The sequence below is a fragment of the Dromiciops gliroides genome, chromosome 6, assembly GCF_019393635.1.
Source record: "Dromiciops gliroides isolate mDroGli1 chromosome 6, mDroGli1.pri, whole genome shotgun sequence".
Lineage (NCBI taxonomy): Eukaryota > Metazoa > Chordata > Mammalia > Microbiotheria > Microbiotheriidae > Dromiciops > Dromiciops gliroides.
This window is the reverse complement of record NC_057866.1, coordinates 23,406,095-23,425,739: the sequence shown is the minus strand read 5'-3', so window position 1 is coordinate 23,425,739 and position 19,645 is coordinate 23,406,095. Positions and strand designations below refer to the sequence as shown.

General features: G+C 45.6%; 1 protein-coding gene across 1 annotated transcript in view; it reads left to right on the top strand.

The window, feature by feature from the left end:
* Positions 1-19,645, top strand: part of C6H11orf49 (chromosome 6 C11orf49 homolog) — a 168,951-nt gene that overhangs the window by 89,869 nt on the left and 59,437 nt on the right. The window contains 1 exon segment of the mRNA XM_043970904.1: positions 3,672-3,802. Within this exon segment, the coding sequence (XP_043826839.1) occupies positions 3,672-3,802 (131 nt within the window).

The following is a 19,645-nucleotide window of genomic DNA, read 5'->3' as shown; positions in this document are numbered from 1 at the left end:
CTCCGTCTCTTGGCTCTGAGCATTTTCTCTGGCAGTCGTCCATGTCTAGAAATCTCTGCCTTCCTGTCTCTGTCTACTGGCTTCCTTCAAGTCCCAGCTAACATGCCATCTCCTACAGGAAGCCTTTTCCAATCCCTCCTAATTATGGTTCCTTTCCTCTTTCAATTATTTCCTATTTTTCCTACCGAGAGCTTGTTTGTACATATATATTTGCTTGTTGTCTCCTCTGCTAGAGTGTCTTTTGCCCCTTTTCATATCTCTAGTGCTTAGAACAATGGCTGGCACACAGGGCACGTTTAATAAACGTTTGTTCACTAGCCAACATGACAAAACAAAGAATCAGTGAGCTTTTATCTCCATTTCTTTTCAAAATTAACTTTAAAAGACTTTGTCGGGGGCGGCTAGGTGGCGCAGTGGATAAAGCACCGGCCCTGGATTCAGGAGGACCTGAGTTCAAATCCGGCCTCAGACACTTGACACTTACTAGCTGTGTGACCCTGGGCAAGTCACTTAACCCCCATTGCCCCGCCAAAAAAAAAAAAAAGACTTTGTCACCTTTAAAGCTGAATTTTAAAATTAATTTAATATATTAAGTAACAAAGGAAAATATGAATCACAAAGAAGCCCAAGTTTTGGTGTCTCTAGCTCTCTTGTGGACAGGGAATCCCTTGGGAGATTTGTTGAATTTCTCTTATATGATGTTAATCTGTAATTCAGCATTCTGATTGGAAATTTACCCACAAAGAAAGGAAGAAAAGAGCCTGAAGAATTAAGAGTGCTTGTGGAGTCTGACTGTTAACTACAAAACTTGGAAAATAATCTGCCCAATGGGGCCCATCAGGGTGGCAGCAGTTTCCCCACAGTGAACAACTGTCAGTCTGAGGCAGGAGAGTTGTTGTTTGTTGTTGTTTGTCCTTTGTTCTCGAAGAGGACCCTGACATCAGAGTGATGTCATGACTTGCACTGAATTGGATTGAAGTGAGGTAGGACTGTGCGAGGTCACCAGCCTCACTCTCTCCTCCAGAGCCATCTGGGCCTAGAGGCAAGATAGAGATCAGCACGACTAGAGATGGCTCCAAATGTTTAAGGCAATTGGGGTTAAGTGACTTGCCCAGAGTCACACCACTAGTAAGTGTCTGAGGTAAGATTTGAACTCAGATCCTCTTGACTGCAGGACCAGTGTTCTATCCACTGCACCATCTAGCCGCTCCTATATGAGGTAGAGAAGTGGAGTACACCAGACGTGGGCGCTTTGGCTGGATAGTGGTGGCCAAGTCACTGATGTGCCTGTACCTCAGCTTCATCATCTGTAAAATGGGCACCACTTGCCTCACCACAACCTGTGAGGAAAACAGTATGCGATGAGCGATTTTAATGTGAGCTGCCATTATTATTGATCAGTCATTTAGGGAGAAGAGCTTATCAAAAATCTGGGAGATTTCAGCGTTAGGGGCCTGCACAGTGTGTGGCACAGCTGTACATACAAGAGTTGAATAAATAGGGTGGCCGCTAGGTGGTGCAGTGTATAAAACACCGGCTCTGGAGTCAGGAGGACCTGAGTTCAAATGTGACCTCAGACACTTGACACTTACTAGCTGTGTGACCTTGGGCAAGTCACTTAATCCTCATTGCCCCACCAAAAAACAACAACAACAAAAAAGAGTTGAATATATATTGATTGACTGATGCAATCCAAACCGTATGACTGTGTGAATGTGTATCTGTCAACTGAAGATCCTATCTTGTACTTTTTCAGGTCTATGATTCAGTATTGCCTAGCATTGAAAGAAAGTTACAAACTTGCTATTTTCTGCATCTCCAGTCTTTTTAGTTCACAAAGGATAGGGAGGATCCCATGGAATCAAATTGTACAGAAGGGATGGGAAGCTTTCACAAATGTCATTCCGAAGACCTAAGGAGAAATAATTCCAAAGAGAGTTGTCTAAAAGAGATCAGTAGGGATGCATTGGGAACTTAACATCTAAAAGCCGCTATGGGCAGCAGCTGCCCTTAAAGGGAGGGAATGAAGAATGGCTCCCAAAGCCCACAGGGCACCACGGCCAACGAAAAGAGGCTCCAGAAAACTCAAGTACATTCTCCTTTTCTTAAGCCAAAAGTATTGATCCCCACTGCCTGCAACTGCAGCTTTGCTTCTATTGCTTTTGAGAAATCCTTTTCCTGACCTCCTCCTTGGTCTTCACCTAGTGCCCTCCCGTTTTCTTCAAGTTGTCATAGAGTTCTAGCTCTCTGCCAGTTTTCCATGGGAGAAGAATAGTTTGCAGCTGCTTTTGAACGCAGCATCGTGAATTGGGAGCGTGTTTGTGGAGTTCTCTTTGTATTCCCAATATCATTCCAAACCTGAGCCTAGTTACTGCCATAATCCTGGCCCGGGTTCCTCTCATCCACGGTCAGGATGGCTGTTCTCTTCCCTTTCAAATAAAAGCACGGGGGTCTTTCGTGTGGGTCAGTCCCAGGGAAGAAGAGATGTCCTGCAAAGTCTCTTCTGGCTCTCCAACTCGAGTTTGTTTTGTTTTTAAATCTACATGGGATCCCAGCGAGAGCTGCCCTCTGGACTTCACATCCCAAACTGGGGACAGCTGTGGTGCAGTTGGACAAGAGTGGATCTGAGGTTAGAGGAGCCAGCTTTGACTGCTCCTGACTCTCTGTGTGGCTGCTGCTAGGTCACTTCCTTTCTCTGGGCCTCAGTCTCCTGATCAGGAAACCAGCTCCTTCCAGCTCTAAGTCCCCTGACCCCACACGCTCCCTGTCGCTCCCTTGGTGACTCCCCTCAGCCTAATGTCTGCTTCTCGCTAAAGATAAACGTGTCCTCTACCTGGACTTTGCTGGATGGAGGGTTTAAAGATTCTCTGGAACCCGGAGCCTGTTCTGGATCGTGTCCATTCCTGAGTTATTATTGCCTGCTTTCTAGTGGAATTTCCATTTTGAGATAGCTCCAGTGCTTCCCAGCCTTCTTCCCCCCTTTGGCAAGAGAACCCAAAGACTAGAGCATATTTTCCTCCCTTCCTGGGGCCCAGCTTAAGTAATGACTCACCCGAGCCCTTGGGCTTTGCCTCATCCTCTCATTTTAGGGGCCATTTTTTACCCCTGTTCCTTTACCATGGATCCTCATTCCTCTCCACCAGTCTCCTCATGGAACCATTTGTCTCTCCTTTAGACAGATGGGAGGTTTTCTTCCTGGGCTTGTTGTCAGAGGTATCTGACAGATCCCCTGTTTCTCCACACTCCAAAGTGAAATGGACAGATCTATAGATGTCACCTGTAAGCAACCTGGTATCCATCGGAGAAGAACCCAGAGGGAATATCTTTAAGGAAATGTAAATCCTGATGAGGTAGAGAGAGAGGGATTCTCTAAAAATAGACAACTGCCAGTTCCGTCCAGTTAAGGATGGATAGTTTTCTCTCTCTATCAAACTCTCTAGTGACTGGGGTGGAGCTGGATCCCAGAGATCGTTGGAGGGATGTGCCGACGTGCATAGATTTCCCCCTGGGGAGCCAGGGGATGGACCCAAGTGGGACTGCATCTTAGAAATGGGAGGCTAGCGGCCACTTCTGCTTCTTGGCGACTCTTCTAAGGGGCCTCTGTTTTCCATTTTGTTCCCGCCTTCTGGAAGAGCCATCAAACAGTGACCTCTTGGCTTTTGTCTTTGCAGCTTTAACAGCGTGTGTCAGGGGACGCATATTCTCTTCCGAGAGTTTAGCTTCATCCAGGCCACCCCCCACAACAGGGCATCCTTCTTACGGGCTTTCTGGAGATGCTTCCGAACTGTGGGCAAGAATGGAGGTAAGTCTTCTCAAACCACTTTGTAGAGATCTGAAGCCAAAAACCCGGAGAGCGCTTTTGTGTAGCTACGAATGGCACGTGTATTGAACTTCACTGGATATTTCCCATCTCCTTCAAGATGTGCTCATAGAGGGTGTCAAACAGATCCCTTCCCAGACTGAGCCACTCATTTCCTTGTAGCTTAATTCACTAACTGCTGAATGGCATGATTTCCCTCTCCATAAAATAGGATTAATGCCTACCTTGTAGAGGTAGGGTGAAGGGAATGAAATCAGGATTTGCAAAGCACCTTAAGATGCGGGGGCCAAAAAATGCATGGATACACTTTAAAGCAGGGAAAACAGGCGTGCCTTTGTGTGCTCACGTGACGGTCTCTTTTGAGCTGACCGCATGAGCAAATTCTGAGGTAAACACTTATCAGGAGAGAGTCTTCATTGAAAATTAATTTGGAGGGAGCTTGGGAAGCCATCTCCTCTAGTCTATATCCTTGCTGGATATAGAGCCAGATATTTCATCACAAGACCCTGGAGAAGGGAAACATACGGCAGGATATGCCAGCTTCGGATCCCATTGGTGTACCCGCTGCTCGGGATCGGTTTCTTCTTCCCACATCACTTATTCATGGGTATTTATGGAGCTTCTGCTGCACGTGAGTCACAAAGTTCTCCAGCTTTAAATAAAACAAAAAGACCCCAGTTTCCCCAACTTTGTAGAAATAAGATTATAGATTTCGAGCTGGAAAGGGCCTTCAAGGCCCCCTCCTTTGGTTCAGCCCCCAAATTTTGTAAGCTTGAACACAAGTCTGCTTCTGCCTGCCTCAGTTTCCCCATCTGTAAAACAGGAAGAATAGCACCTTCCTCCGAAGGTCACCGTGAGGCTCAAATAAGCTTATGTGTGTACAGTGCTCCATAGGTGCCTGCTATTTCTTCCTGAGCTCGTGACACACGTGACCCATGTAGCTTTTGGACTCTACGCAGATGGGAGCTCCTTTACCATTAATGTAATAGCCCCAGCCAGACAGAAGATCTGCTGCCAGTGATCCATCCAGCTGCTGAGAGGGATTTAGTCTGAGGTCTTAGTTTTCCCTATGCTGTCAACTGTCCTGAGTTATATGCTCAATATTTATTGTGATCCTTCTTAATCAGACAACCCAGGCATTCCTCGGGACCAGATGCAGCATTCTTAGCTAGGGGAGCCAGACCTCCACAGTGAAGACATTTTTACTCCGTTCTCAGCTCTTCTGAGAAGCTTTCCAAACCTATTTCAATCACAAATATTTAGTTCTGAACTCACTTTGTGAGTGCCAGGGTCCTGGGAAGGGAGTCGCCAATTTAACATGTTCCCAGCTGGGCCTGTGGATCCCGGGCTTCTCTCTTTTCCTGGATTTGGTCTTTGCCAGGAGCACCTGAAGTGGAAGTGTTAGCTCTCAGGAAGAAACTGACTGACTTGTAGGAGAGCCCAAGGGAAAGCAGAACTCTCCAGCATAAAGCTGCCCGTGGAAGTGGGATAAAGGAAGAGGCCCATTGGCATTGGCAGAAATGGCTGGCCCTGGGTTTCTGATTCAGTCTCACATGTACAGGGGTCCATGAGTCATTTCGACATAGTCTAAGCCACTAGCTTTTCACATTTAATGGGGCAAATGAAGGGCACCAGTAGCAACAGACCTTGCATTTTGCTGTCTTTCTTTTCTAAGATGGGTAAAGGCCAAAATACACTGAAAATGTACCTTTTTTTGGTTCCCCTCTTCTATGAGACCAGACATCACATTTGTTTTCCATTTCTGTCATATCTCCATATAAGATTTTCAAGTCTATGAAGGCGGAGATGATGTCATACCCAGTGCTCCATTTTCCAAAGCACTTAGCCCAGGAGGTACATAATAAATGCACATTGAATAAATGACCGTTGATTGAATCTTCAGGCTCCCTCTCCTCTGCTCAGTCATAGGATCTAGCATTCATTAAGTGCCTCCTGGCTGCCAAACACTATGCCACCCACTGGATATAGACAAAAACAAAACCACTCCAAGCCTCAAGGAGCGCATGTGCTGTCATATCTGTATCCACATAAGTATATACCTAATAATGGAGCTGAGGACATGGGGTGGGAGGGGGGACCTGCCCAAGGAAAGCCTCCAGATGGCACTGAACCCTGCTACATGCCATTGTTCAGATGACACCTTAGCCACTGCTTATTTAAAGTTTGAAAATTTTTTTTGTATTTGTGATTTGCCCCTGCCAGATCAACATCTTTGATACTTTGTGATTTCAGTCAGAGGCGGGCACAAGCCAAAAACATATGGCCCAGCATTAAGAAAATAAAGGATCGGGGGCAGCTAGGTGGCGCAGTGGATAAAGCACCGGCCCTGGATTCAGGAGTTCCTGAGTTCAAATCCAGCCTCAGACACTTGACACTTACTAGCTGTGTGACCCTGGGCAAGTCACTTAACCCCCATTGCCCTGCAAAAAAAAAAAAAAAAAAAAGAAAAGAAAAGAAAAGAAAGGATCAAAAGCTAGTAGCTTATTCTGAACAATGGGTATCATGGACACCTTTTTCAAGGAGGGAGCTTGAAGCTGCTTGGTGTGGAAAAGGTTGGGTGGACGGAGGCCTTTGTGGCTACTTAGGGCAAAGGGCACCAACTCAGCCTGCACCCTCCAGCCTCCCAGCATCTTCCGTGTCGCCAAGTGCCTCTTTGAGATGTATAACTAGTCAGTGATTTGCCTAGTTTCTAGAGGTTTTAGTGAGAGTTGAAATGGCAAGTGAAAAAGTGGTACTTGTCTTTATCTCTTGACCCAGAAAGACTCAGAGGAGGTTAGAGGCTCTGCCCTTCTCCTGCGTACACTACAGGCCTCTGGTAGGCTGGGGGAGGGTAAAAGGCATTCACTTGCCCTCACCTAGCTAGGAGTGGGGCCTGGGGAATCTTTCTTGGGGAGGCTCATCACTTTTTTGTGAGACTTCCCTGGACCATCAAGTCTGGGGGAATAATCAGCACATTGTCCCCAACTTCTTTGTTAAAGAGGCCTCATCACCGGTGGCATAGAAGGCCCCTAGTTCTTATTCCTAGTTAGGTCAGAGCCAGAGTTCAGGCTATATGCCCTATGGTTTTCTTTGAGCCTTAGTAGGGACTGAGGATAAAGACCTACACCATTCTTCAGTTCCCCTTTTCACTCCAGTCATTCCTGCTGACAACTAGCATCCAGGCCAGAAAATTGCCTTCTAACCTTGGTGACAACTGAGGCCAGAGTGGGTGAAGGGAGAGAGAGTCTGGAAACAGAGCTGGTGCCCTCCCCCCTGTTTTCTTGCTCTCAAGCAAAATATCCCTGTCCTTCTTGCCCCAAGAGAAGAAGCTGATGATGTAATCACAACATTTGTAGAGCGCTTCATATGCATGATCCCATTGGAGCCTCAGACATCTTCGGTGAGGCGAGTTTTTCTATTTTTCTGTCTTACTCCTAAGGAAATTGAAGCTGAGAGAGGTTAAGCCACTTGCCAGTAAATGTCTGAGGAAGGATTTGAACCCAAGCCTTTCCTGATGCCCTCTGCTACTTGGAGCCTCCACTTAAAATGACCATATCTATTTGTGGCCACAATATGTTTTGTGTGTGAGTTGGAAATGATCGGTCCTCTCTCTGAGCTCCGCTTTGTACCCCTCTTACTATATGTTACCACACGCGCTGTATCATAGTTATTAGACAACACGTGGCAGACCTTTCCTCCCAAACTGCCGGCCCTGGTAGGGCAGGAGTGGTGTCTCCCTCCTCTGTACACACCCCTTCACTGTGGCACTAGAACACCTGGTGTCTTGGACATTTCTGGGTAATTGGACCAAATGTTGATTGGTTGGAGGACCACACTTCTTCCAACTGGGGAGGGGGCAGTTCAGAGGTCAAGGCCACCTTCACTCTGGGCAGGAAGTGAGGTCCCCACTACAGACTCTTAACAACCCCCTGGAGGCCGCAATCCCCTGCTTACCTGGGTGACAGCTGCCCCCTCTGTTGCCTGGACAGAGGGGAAAGCTTTCCAGAAGCTGTTTGCCGGATTGTTTATTTCTCTTGGGGTAAACAAGCCACCACTGGGGACAGCACAGACATCCCCTGGAGGCACCACAGACCTGAACCTGGGAAGCACCCGGAGCCGGAGTGAGGACCCCACCTCCCCGCCCCTGCCCCCCAGCTTAGCGGGAGGGAGCTCTCTGGAGGGCCAGCTGAGCCCACTTGTAGGTCCATGAGACAATTTGTGGAGATGAGGGGACTGGATGTGTTTCAGCTGAGGTTCCTCTGGGGAAGCTCCTTCCAGAATTGCCGGGGTTTCCTGCCCTCGGGCGTCTCCTCTCATTGGCTGTGGTTCTAGGGCACAGCCTGTTGTACCCGGTTGGCTGCTACTGCCTTGGCCCCATGGATGCTTTGAAGTCAGCTGCTGCAACCCACGGCTTCACTGCCCTTTTCCTTCTCCAATTGCCCAGATCTTAAAAAACAGTCATGAAAGTTCTCATCCAGCATCAAGGCATCTGAGCACTGGGAGTGGGCCACACTCACAGACGCATGGGGCCAGAAGGGACCTTTGGAGATTCCATTTAACTCTTCTCAGATACCCGCCCCCATTGACCTAGGGAGACACAGGCCGCTCCTCATCATTATCAGAAAGCATTTATGGGCCACGAGATGCCAAGATAGTCACAGTAGCCCTCCCTGGGATATGTCAGGCAGCTACTAAGCATTTGTTAAGCACTTACACCATGCGGAGCACAGTGCGAACTCCTGGGCATAAAAGTAAAACCAGAAACACTGTCCCTGAGCTCAAGGAGCCCTCCGTCCAATGGGGAGACAGTGACCTAAGACGGCATGGATGCCATGTAGAGGGAAGGTCACGGAGTCCAGGGAACTTCACAAGACCAGGAAAGGCCTTCTGGAGAAGGTGGGAACAGTGGGAGCAAAGAACCAGAAACAAAGCAGGTGTCTGCCAGCGGAGGAAGGGTTACCAAGCTCTCTCATACGAACGTTGTGTTGTAAGAAATAGCAAATAGGGGGCAGCTAGGTGGTGCAGTGGATAAAGCACAAGCTCTGAATTCAGGAGGACCTGAGTTCAAATCTGACCTCAGACACTTGACACTAGCTGTGTGACCCTGGGCAAGTCATTTAACCCTCATTGCCCTGCAAAAAATAAATAAAGAAATAGCAAATAGGAGGAATTCAGAGGAATATGGGTAAACTTACATGAACTGCCGTCAAGCAAAATAGAACTCTATACACAACAGTGACAACAAATTGAAAGGAAGGATCACTCCCAAGTCCCCACACTTGGAGTGCATAGATGAGAGAACACTCTACCATCCTCTGGGGAGAAGGCCTGGAAGTGAGGAGAGCAGAAGGCTGCAGACACTGTGAGATTCTGAACCAGTCACTGCATCCCTAGGTCAGAGTCTGGATCATTCACTGCACTCCAGGGTCAGGTTGGATCAGTCAGCATGTGCTGGGGTCAGATTCTCCATCGGGTTGCCATGCTCTCCAAAGTACATCAAAGTGATACCATAAGATATTGCCACCTCTCAGAAGATTCCAAGTCTGGTTGACCGTTAGGACAAGATGAGTCACTGAAACAACAAGGGTTCAGGAGTAGCCCACCAAAGGGTTTACCAGATGGCACTGTCTCCTTCAGCTTTTCTTACACTTCCCACTGGTGGATGACAGTGACACAGCTGGTGACAATGTGGAAAAAACATTATACCAGGGCTCAGAGTCTCGGTTCTGCTGTTTATTGGGAAATGTCTCTGCGAGAACACACACCTGATTCAGCAGACGTCTGCTCAGTCTGCGCTTAGTGCCTGACACTGTGCTAAGTAAGAACTACAGGTTAAATAGAAATAAAGGTGCCGAGCTGTTAGGGAACCTGGAAGGTTTTTGAGGGGATGGAACCATGAGTAGGCAGTATAATACACAGGGTAGTAATGCCCAGATGTGTGGCACAGAGTCCAGCTTCAAGAAGGATATGGGCCTTGGATGACGAGATTTGTGTGGGTGGGAAAGGAAGCTGGAGACATACTGGGCAGGGAAGGAGCCTAAGCAGAAGTAGGAATAAGTGTGGTATTCTTGGTGAACAGTGAGATGGTTTGAAAAGGATTGAAAGAATTAGGGATGTGTTTTTGATAATATAACCCTTGTACGTATGAGTGATATGATAGCCAGAGGGAAGAACCTAGAGTTAGGAAGCCTGAGGTCTAATCCTGTCTCCAACAGTACTAGTTGTGTGACCTTGGGCAAGTCACTTAAACTCCCTTGTCCTCAGTGTCCTCATCTGTAAAGTGAAAATAATGATGGCAGCTACTTCACAGGTCGTTGCAAGGCTCAGATGAGGTGATACATGGAAAGTGGTTTACAAGCTTTAAGGTGCTATAGAAATGCTGATCATTTTTATAGAAAAGGGCTTAACAAGAAGGGAACTACTATGTGTTTGCCAGAATGCTTCTAGTCTATGATGGTGTCTGTGTCTAATATGCTTCTAGCACACCACTGTAAGTTTCTAAGACATCATCCCCAAAAGCCAGAGGTGAAACAGGGCCCCTGCCATCTAGAGTATAAAAATATGTAAGATAATTGTAAGGCAGCAAGCGATGGATGCCAGGCGAATGATGACGACTTTGTGTTCAATTGGGTTGTATTTTGGACTTGACCCACATCTTTAGTTATCTTTTCCTAGATCAAAATGAAAAAGAGAAAGTGAAAGTCATGGTCTTACCTGGTGCAGGATGGAAGCTCTTTTTTGGGCAATGAGATAAGCCAAACTGGAGTAACTCCCAGGGAAGAAAAGTCATCTCTATTAATTGAGTCTCAGTAGGACATTTGACTTTCTGAGTCAGAACCATTCTTTACATTGGAGCAAAGAGGCTAGTAGCTTTAATATGGCTTAGCATTTAGTTCAGGGCAGGTAGATGGTGCAGTGGATAGAGTGCTGGGCCTAGAGTCAGGAAGACTCATCTCCCTGAGTTCAAATCTGACCTCAGTTGTGTGACCCTGGGCAAGTCACTTAACCTTGTTTGCCTCAGTTTCCTCACTGTAAAATTAGCTGGAGAAGGAAATGGCAAACCACTCCAGTATCTTTGCCAAAAAAACCCAACACGCCCAAATAGGGTCATGAAGAGTCAGACATGACTAAAACAACTGAACAACAGCAACAAGCATTTGGTTCCCCTTGAATCTATGGTAATATGGGTTGATTTACTGAATCATTGTGATTAGTGCTAGCAGAGCCATAGTGTAATTCCCAACTTCCTAGGGATGTGTTTATTCCTTTGCCCTGGTTAAATCTGTGAGGCATCACACAGAGCCTTGCATATTGTAAATGTTGTAGTTCAGCTATTTTAAGATAGTATTCTATCTTCTGTGCCACCTAGCTGCCCCTAGAATCATAGAACTATAGAGCCAAGGTGAACCTGAGAGATTATTTGATCTGCAACATTTTTCAGATAAAGAAACTGATACCCAGATAGCATAAATGACTTCTTCCAAAGTCACATGGGATGTCAAAAATCAAGCTAGAATTTGAAATCAGTTCTGCCTCCAAACTCAGTATTCCTTCCTTTATATCCCTCTGCCCCTACAAATACTACATTCATTAAAGAACCAGCTCAAATTCTACCTATTCTATGAAGCCTTGTTTTATTACTTGAACTGATAACGATCTTTCATTTTTCTTTTTTATAACCCATAAAGTAGCCTTTAATTAAAATGCATGCATCATTCTCTAGTTTTGTGTGTAATATGAGACAAACAAAAGAAGACGCTAATGTTCATTTTTAAAATTAAATTTTTTCTTTTTTTTTTTTAATTAAATTTTTAATGAACAAAAATCAATTTTTCCTCCCTACCTTCCCCTGCAATTGAAAAAAAAAGGAAAAAACAAAATCCTCATAACAAATACTCATAGTCAAGCAAAACAAATTCCAGTGTCAGCCATGGCCAAAAACCATGTATCTCATTCTGTACCCTGAGTCTATATACCCTCTCTTCTTTCTGCTTCTCTGCGTTAGGCAAAGATTCTACTTATAATCCTCTGAGGGAAGCTAGATGGTGCGGTGATTAGAGCACTGGGCTAGGAATCAGGAAGACTCAACTTCAGGAGTTTAAATCCAGCCTCAGATACTTAATAATATTGTGATCCTGGGCAAGTCACTTCACCCTCTTTGCCTCTGTTTCTTCATCTGTAAAATGAGCTGGAGAAGGAAATGGCAAACCAGTCCAATATCTTTGCCAAGAAAACCCAAATGGGGTCATGAAGAGTTGGACACAACGAACAACTATATTCTATTCTATTCTTTTTTTTTTTTTTTGTGGGGCAATGAGGGTTAAGTGACTTGCCTGGAGTCACACAGTAAGTGTCAAGTGTCTGAGGCTGGACTTGAACTCAGGTCCTCCCGAATCCAGGTCCGGTGCTTTATCCACTGTACCACCTAGCTGTCCCAACAACTATATTCTAAAGTGATGTTACCTGTCCCTGCTTGACATGGTCAAGTGTCTGTTAATTAAGCTGCTTTTTAAGTTCTTTCGATTTCTTCGTTGTGGCAATTGATTTATATTGGCTAAACTTATTTATAAAATTATTAGAATTGATTTAATACAAATATAAATGCATAAAGCTTCTATATAAATTATTATAAGTTGGTGTTTATGTCATTTCTGTTATTCCTTGCCCATTTTTCATGATCGATTTTTGTATAAGTAGTTTATGATTAAATTCTTTCAAATATATGCCATATCTTTTCCCCCATTCTTCTTCTAGCTTTTTACCTCTGTTGATTTTTGTTCTGACAGTCAGTATCTGTAATATACATAGATGACTGACTCAGGGATGACTTCCACATCAACAATGAATCTTTCCTGACTCTTAAAACATGATCAGTTTCATTCTTTGTGGTGTTATTCAGTGCTCTTCAAGTCCAACATCTACCAATCTTTTCCTGAAGAAAGTTTTTATGGTGTGAGGCAGGAGGCATCTGTGTATCTTTGACCTTCCTCATACTTCTCTCCTAACTCTTATTTTCTGATAGATTTTCCACCATCCTCCCCTAGTCCTAACTTTGCTTTGAAGTTACTGAGTATTGATAATTATTTACTACGATTCCCTTATTTTTCCAGAGTAACTGTATGAAAACCTAGCTGAAAAATCAAAGATCCCTTGTGGTAACAGTGGTCGAACCTGGCTGTTATGCCAATTATCAGACATTCCTGAGAACAACAGAAGGACAAAGCAAGCAGGTTTCTCTTGAATCTTCTGGAGACGTCATTGCTTGCTGTCTACGCTCCCCAACTTCCCAGAGCCAATTTGGGGGTAACATGAATTTCTCTTAACTCAAAAAAATCCCCAGAGGCTTCGTGCTTCACATCCTCTTTGCTTTCAGGGAGTGAACTATCAGACTGATTGGTATTGTACCAATGGAATAAAGAGCATTCTGTTGTGAGTTCATCAGTCCTGGCCTGGCTGATCCAGGGACTCCCCTTCCAACTGCTTAAATACTCTTCTCTTCTACGTTTCATTGGAATCTCTTGAGATTTCCCATGCAAGTTCCTGTCACCGAGTTGCCGAGAATAAAAATGGGTGCTTGTCTTCATAACGGTGATTCACTCTGCTTATGTTTTTGTCGGGGACAGATTTCTGTTTAACGGTATCAAAGTGTATTGTGATTGCACTTGGAGGGTCTTCTGAAGTTCCTTGTAGGATTTCTTTACTTCTTTCTTCATCCTCTTCAGCTGCATAAACTGTAGCTATTTTCAGGCTATCCTGAGCCCTGCAACATAAAATGACCAAATGTCTTATATCAAATAATGTTTCTTCTGGTTTTGATCATGCGCTAAAGCCAAATAAGACCGATTCTTTGTTGCCAAGATAATTTTCCTGAAGCATGGATCTGTCTGTGTTATTCTCATATCCAGTAAACTCCAATGGCTCCCTTTTACTTCCAGGAAAAAAAAGAGAAAGCTTTATACCCCGGCCTCACGCTGTCTTTCCAGGCTTCCTCTCCCATACTCAGTGTTCCAACCAAAATGGCCTTCTGTCTGTTGCTTACCCAGAGCAGCCTGTGCCCCATCACCATGCCTGTATATTGTCCATCCCCTGTGCCTGGAATGCATTGCTCCCTCATCTGGGCCTCAGAGAATCCCTCCATGGAGTTCAGTTGCCGTTAAATAGGTTTTTTTGTTAAACTGGGGAGCACATCCTCCTTTCAGTGTCCTTGAGAAGGTATTTTACTTTTGAGAGAAAAAAGCCAGGTGTGTGTGGGACAGGGCTTTGTGTAGTCCTATAGGCACAGATAAATGTTAAAGCCGGAGTCTAGAAGCAGCCGACTCACTGGTGTGGCCTTAAGCAGGAGGCTTCTTAGCAAGAGAAAATATTCTTTTCTGACCAATCCATATTGTTGCTCTTCAAATGAACTCACTTTAATCTGTGAAAAAGATTGATTAAAATGTTGCTTTATTGAGGCCTGAGCATGAATTAAAAACTCAATGAACAGAGAAGCTACTTATAAGTTATAACTTGTAAGCTCTTTATTCTTTTATCTAAAGAGCCCTTTAATTAGGGACTCTCTTTCTCCCCGGGGGTTAAGAACTTTTTTCTTTTCTCCCAGAAAAGCATCTGACCTGAATGATTTATTTAAATAAGGCATACAGTTGTCAGGCTCAGCCTTTCTCTTATGGATATTTGAAAATAAAATGCGATTTACATACTTCTGAAAAGCCAGAGCCCAGCGAGTGAAGTAAAAAACAAGCAGTCTGTGTTCTCAGGGGGACCAAATCCTTCTTGCTCCTGACTGGATTGAACAAAGCCCGATCCAGCAACACCTTGGCTAGCTCCAGCATTGGACTCCATCTCCCAAGATGAAATCCAACAGGGGTCAACGTAAAATTCTGCACTTGGGTTCAGAAAATCACCCTCCCAAATACAAGTTGGTGAAAGGGGACCTGGGAACCAGTTTTTGTGAACAAGAAGCAGGGGTCATAGCTGGAGCTCAGACCAACACAGCAGCCCCCAAAAGCTGACACCGTCTCAGTTTGTGTTAAGGGAAGCACAACGACCAGGACACGAGAGGGGACGAGTCCCACGGCCTCTGCCCTTGCAAGGCCACTTGTGCCGAATTGTATTCAGTTCTCAGTGGCACCACTTAGAAAGGATGTAGGCCTGCTGAAGAGGTTCTTGTTATTACTGCCTCTGTGCTGAGTTTCCTTAGTTAATCTGATCTTGCAGGCAGATGAGTTTCTAGAGACAATGATAAAGTCCAGGTGAGCAGCTGAATGGGAAATGTTGAGGTGGCTGCCCTGGACCCCCTCCTTAAAAAGAGGATGTGGGAGGTCCCAAACTGACCTCATCTTTCTTTCCAAACTCCCCCTCTTCCTCTCTTTCCTATTACTGTGAAAGGCCCCACAATCCTCCCACTTCCTTAGGCCTCTAGACAGGTTAGGAGGGCCTTGAGACTATGCCACACACTAATTACAGGATTGTTAGGGTAGAGCCATCTAAAATCGGTGAAGGGAACTGGGGCTCTGTGGAAATATAACGGAGCCCTGCTATAATACTGGTGGTGGTCAAGGGAGAGGACCAATTTTATAGGCTTTCCGTAATGTTTATCTTGGAAAAGAGAACTTGGAGAAGTGACAGGATACCTGCCTGTGAGTGTTTGAAGAGCTGTCAGTGGAAGGAGGCCGAGCCTGGTTAGGCAGATTCAAGCCTGATGTAAGATGAAAGTTCCCAACATTCAGCACTACCCACAAGTTGACCAATCATCTTGGGCAAGGTTGGAACATGGATTCCTGTTCAGGCGCAGGGCAGACCAGTTTCCTCCCTTCTGCAATTAGAGCAGACTGGCTAAGATTTGTGCTCTGGCTTACCAAGCCCACACCGTCTCAGTTCAGCCCAATTGAGGGCGTATTGATGAAGCACGGGGTGAGCAAGGTACCAAATTTAGATGACAGGGCCCTTACTTCATGGAATTGATGGTCTGGTAAGAGAGTGAAATACAACTAGAGAGAGAACTCTGATATCCGATAATGAACAACAGGTGCTTTAGAGGAGTGTAGAACACCGTGGTATGTGAAACCTCACGGGGAAGGTCGTCCCAAGTCACAGGGCTTGGGAAAGGCCGGGTAGAGGAAGTGGCATTTGAGTTGGGCTTTAAAGAAGGGCTGCTAGGAATTAAACAGCTGACGAGGGCCAGGGAGGCCATTCCTAGACTTGGAAACAGTATTCGCAAAGGCGCAGATGTGAGAAAGAGTAGGATGTGTTAGGGGGCGCAGAGAAGCACAGCCTGGTTACAGCACTGAACTAGGAGCCACAAGGTCAGGGCCAAGACCAGCGCCAGCCCTTCCTGGGGTCACTCACAGGACTTGAGCCCTGCCAGCTACTGACTGTGTAGCCTCGGGCAAGTCACTTAACCTCTCTGGGCCTCCACTTCTTCATCTGTAAAATGGGGGGGACCCCTTCCCGTGCTAAACCCGTGATCTTCTGTCATCTGTCTTCTTTCAGCTTCCATTTCTTCATCCCTAAAATGGGCATCAGATGTAGCACAATCTGCCTCCCATGATGCTTGTTCAGAAAGCATGTTATAAAAGACCATATAAACATGAATTAGGACTGTTTTGGCTTGGTGCCCCTCAGCTCTGTGTAGCACTTTTAGTCAATCAACTCCCTCCCTGAAAAGTTCTGATTGAGCCGGCAAATACAAAAGGACATAGTCCAGTCGAAACAGGCCTCCTGTCCTGCGCCGTACCTGCGGACTGCCTTTCCACAGGAAGAGCTCTTCGGTAAATTCTCTGCGATGGGTCTGGACTTCTTCACCCTCCTCTGCAGGGAGGGCTCTCAGTATCGGGAAGCTTCTTGGTCAAGAACTAGATAGATGGATAGAGAGTTGGATCCTACCTCTGGGGAAAAGCTGGCAAAGTCTGGGTTTGTCTCGGCCCTGAGTCAGGCCACAGAGAACATGGGCAAGAGGATGATTTGACCACCATGTTGTGGAGTCTTCCAGCATCTCATAGAAAAGGGTGAGGATCTTCCCCATGTATTAGTTTCAGATGTTTTTCTGTGACCGATTTGGTTGGAATATTGCTTCCTTTGAGCTAGTCATTCTGGCAAGAAATTCCCCTGCAAAAGTTTCTCAAGGAAATCGCCTTGCCATGGGCATGAAAAAGACAAAGCATGGAACCTAGTCTTTCTTTTCCCAGAAGAGATTTCACTATTGTTGTCTGGCTTGACCTGAGGACCAGGTAAAGTGAAAGGAGCTCCAGATGGAGAGTAAGGCCTGAACTTGCCCCCTGGCTCTGCCTTGCTCTCTTGGGCAAGTCTCCTAAGCTCTGTGGGCCTCAGTTTCCTCACCTACCTCTGACTGCCACAGCCCCTCCCAGGTCTGTTTCCTAGGATCTTTGGGTGGCCCACTCAAATGACTGGGGCAGGAGAGGTGCTGAAAGAACCAGGAGAGGTGGAGGAGAGGTGCAGTTCCCCCTCCCAGACAGAATCACAGCCATGAACCTGGGTCTCATTTCTAACTCCAGTGGCTGCTAGTTTCCTTTTTCTTTTACTCTCCGTCAAGAGGAAAAATACACACATGGTTGTGAGAAGTCCTGGAGAGGTCAATTGTTTTAAGGACTTGAAATGCCCCCTTTTTATCTCCCTTCAAAGCTTCAGATGATACTTGCTTCATTGAAGTTTGCAGGCTGACCAGGGTGATGTCATATGTGTGTTGGCATCCATTTGAAAGAAAATCGACACTAAGCTAATCCCCCGAGTCAGGCAGATTTTTTTCTTTTCTAATTTTAGTGCTATGGGGCATTCCAGCACATTCCCCAGCATTCACCACCTGCCGTACCCAAAGATCCCTTCTCTTACTGGAGCCAAAAGCCAACCTAATATCAGATCTTAGAACTCACGTCGCTCACACTTTTTCCAACATGAACTAATGATATTTGGTTGCTAAGGAGCCCCCGAGGAGTGAAGGTCCTGGTGAAACTGAGGCAGCATCGGCTTGACCTGGTGACTTAGACATGTGGGGTAAGCCGTCAAGCCTCCAGTACGCCAGCTCCACTCCCTAAAGCCATAACTGAACAGACTGTGCCTCTGACAGAGGCTGTGAGGGGTAGTACCTTGAACCACAGCACGTGGAGACAGGGGGTAACGCCTTTGGACACTTTCTAAGTACAAAGTCGTTAGCGGTCTTCTTAGAATAGTTGAGTTCTCCTCTTACCTGGATACACGGGGGATGAACATTATGCCAGTCCCACAAGCTTTATGCATTTAATCATAAGCTGAGGCACATGTTTGATGGCCAGGGGGATAATGCTTCTTCTTGATTTTTATCCTGATACATGGCTTTATTAAGCCTGGTTGTTTAAAGTGGCAATTGCCAAAATATCCTTGGCAGAACTTTTTGTGATAGCAAAGCACTAGAGACAAAGTAGATGCCCTTCACTTGGCGAATGACATCATGGTACATGAACATAACTGAACATTATTATGCTGTAAGAAATAGTAACCATGACACACATAACCTAGATCCAATTTCTTTCTGTCTTGGGGAAGGGGGAGGGAAGGGAGGGTGGGAGAAAAATTTGGAACTAAAAATGCTATGAAAACAAATGTTGAAAACTCTCTTTACATGTAACTGGAAAATAATAAAATACTTTTATGATTAAAAAAGGAAATAGTGACCATGAAAACTCCACATCTCACCCTGTTTCTCTACTTACACAACCACCACATCCTTACCATCTCTCCCCTGAACACCTTATGACTGGTCTCCCTGCCTCAAATCTTTCCCCACTAGAATCTGTCTTCCAGTAGCAACACCAGCCTTCCACTGCAGAGCTTCCAACAGGCTTTTCCTAAAGAGCAGATCTGGCCACATCACTTCCCTTCTCAATAAATTCCAGTGACTCTCCATCACCTTACGGATCAAGTATAAACTGTCTGAAACTGAAAGCTCTTTGCCACCTAGCCCCGACTTACTTTCCCAGCTTTATCACATATTACTCCCCTTCACGCACTTCTGCCAAACTGACGGTCTTGCTGTTCTTTGCATTCAACACTCCTCTGCCTCTCAGAGTTCCCAGTTTCCTTCAAGACTCAATTTAAGGAAAAACAAAAAACAAAACACCAACAAATCCGGCCTCAGACACTTAACACTTACTAGCTGTGTGACCCTGGGCAAGTCACTTAACCCCAATTGCCTGACCCCCCCCCCAAAAAAAAACCCCAAAAAAAAACAAGACTCAATTTAAGGGGGGCAGCTAGGTGGTTCAGTGTATAAAGCACCAGCCCTGGATTCAGGAGGACCTGAGTTCAAATCTGGCCTCAGACACTTGACACTTACTAGCTGTGTGACCCTGGGCAAGTCACCATAAGAAAATAATGGGCTTTACCGATGCCCAAAGGTGCCAGCTGGGATTGATTTGGACTGATTGGATTGACTGAAATTGACTGACTTATCTGATTAACTCACTTAAAGTTAATTCAATTGAAGCCACACCTGCCTGACTTTGAAGAAGGTGTGTTCTCAGAGGCTGTGGGCTCTGATCTCATCATGGGACCACCCTCAAGTCCAGTGAACCAATGGTTTGGGTGATGCTAGCCAATTAGCTTGAAGGAGGGTGGAAGGACCGCCTCTCCTTGGGATGTGGAGGAAGGATCCTGGGGTAGTTTGTCTCTTGAACAGGGTCTTGGTGGCAGAGGACTCTTAGAAGAAGCAGGCCAGACTGAACTCTTATCTCTCCTCTAGGGTTGATAGGCTTTTTCTTGGCTTTCTGACCCAGGTATTCTCTTTTTCACTAATAAATGCTTAATGCCCAAAACTTGGTGCTAAAGCTTCTAATT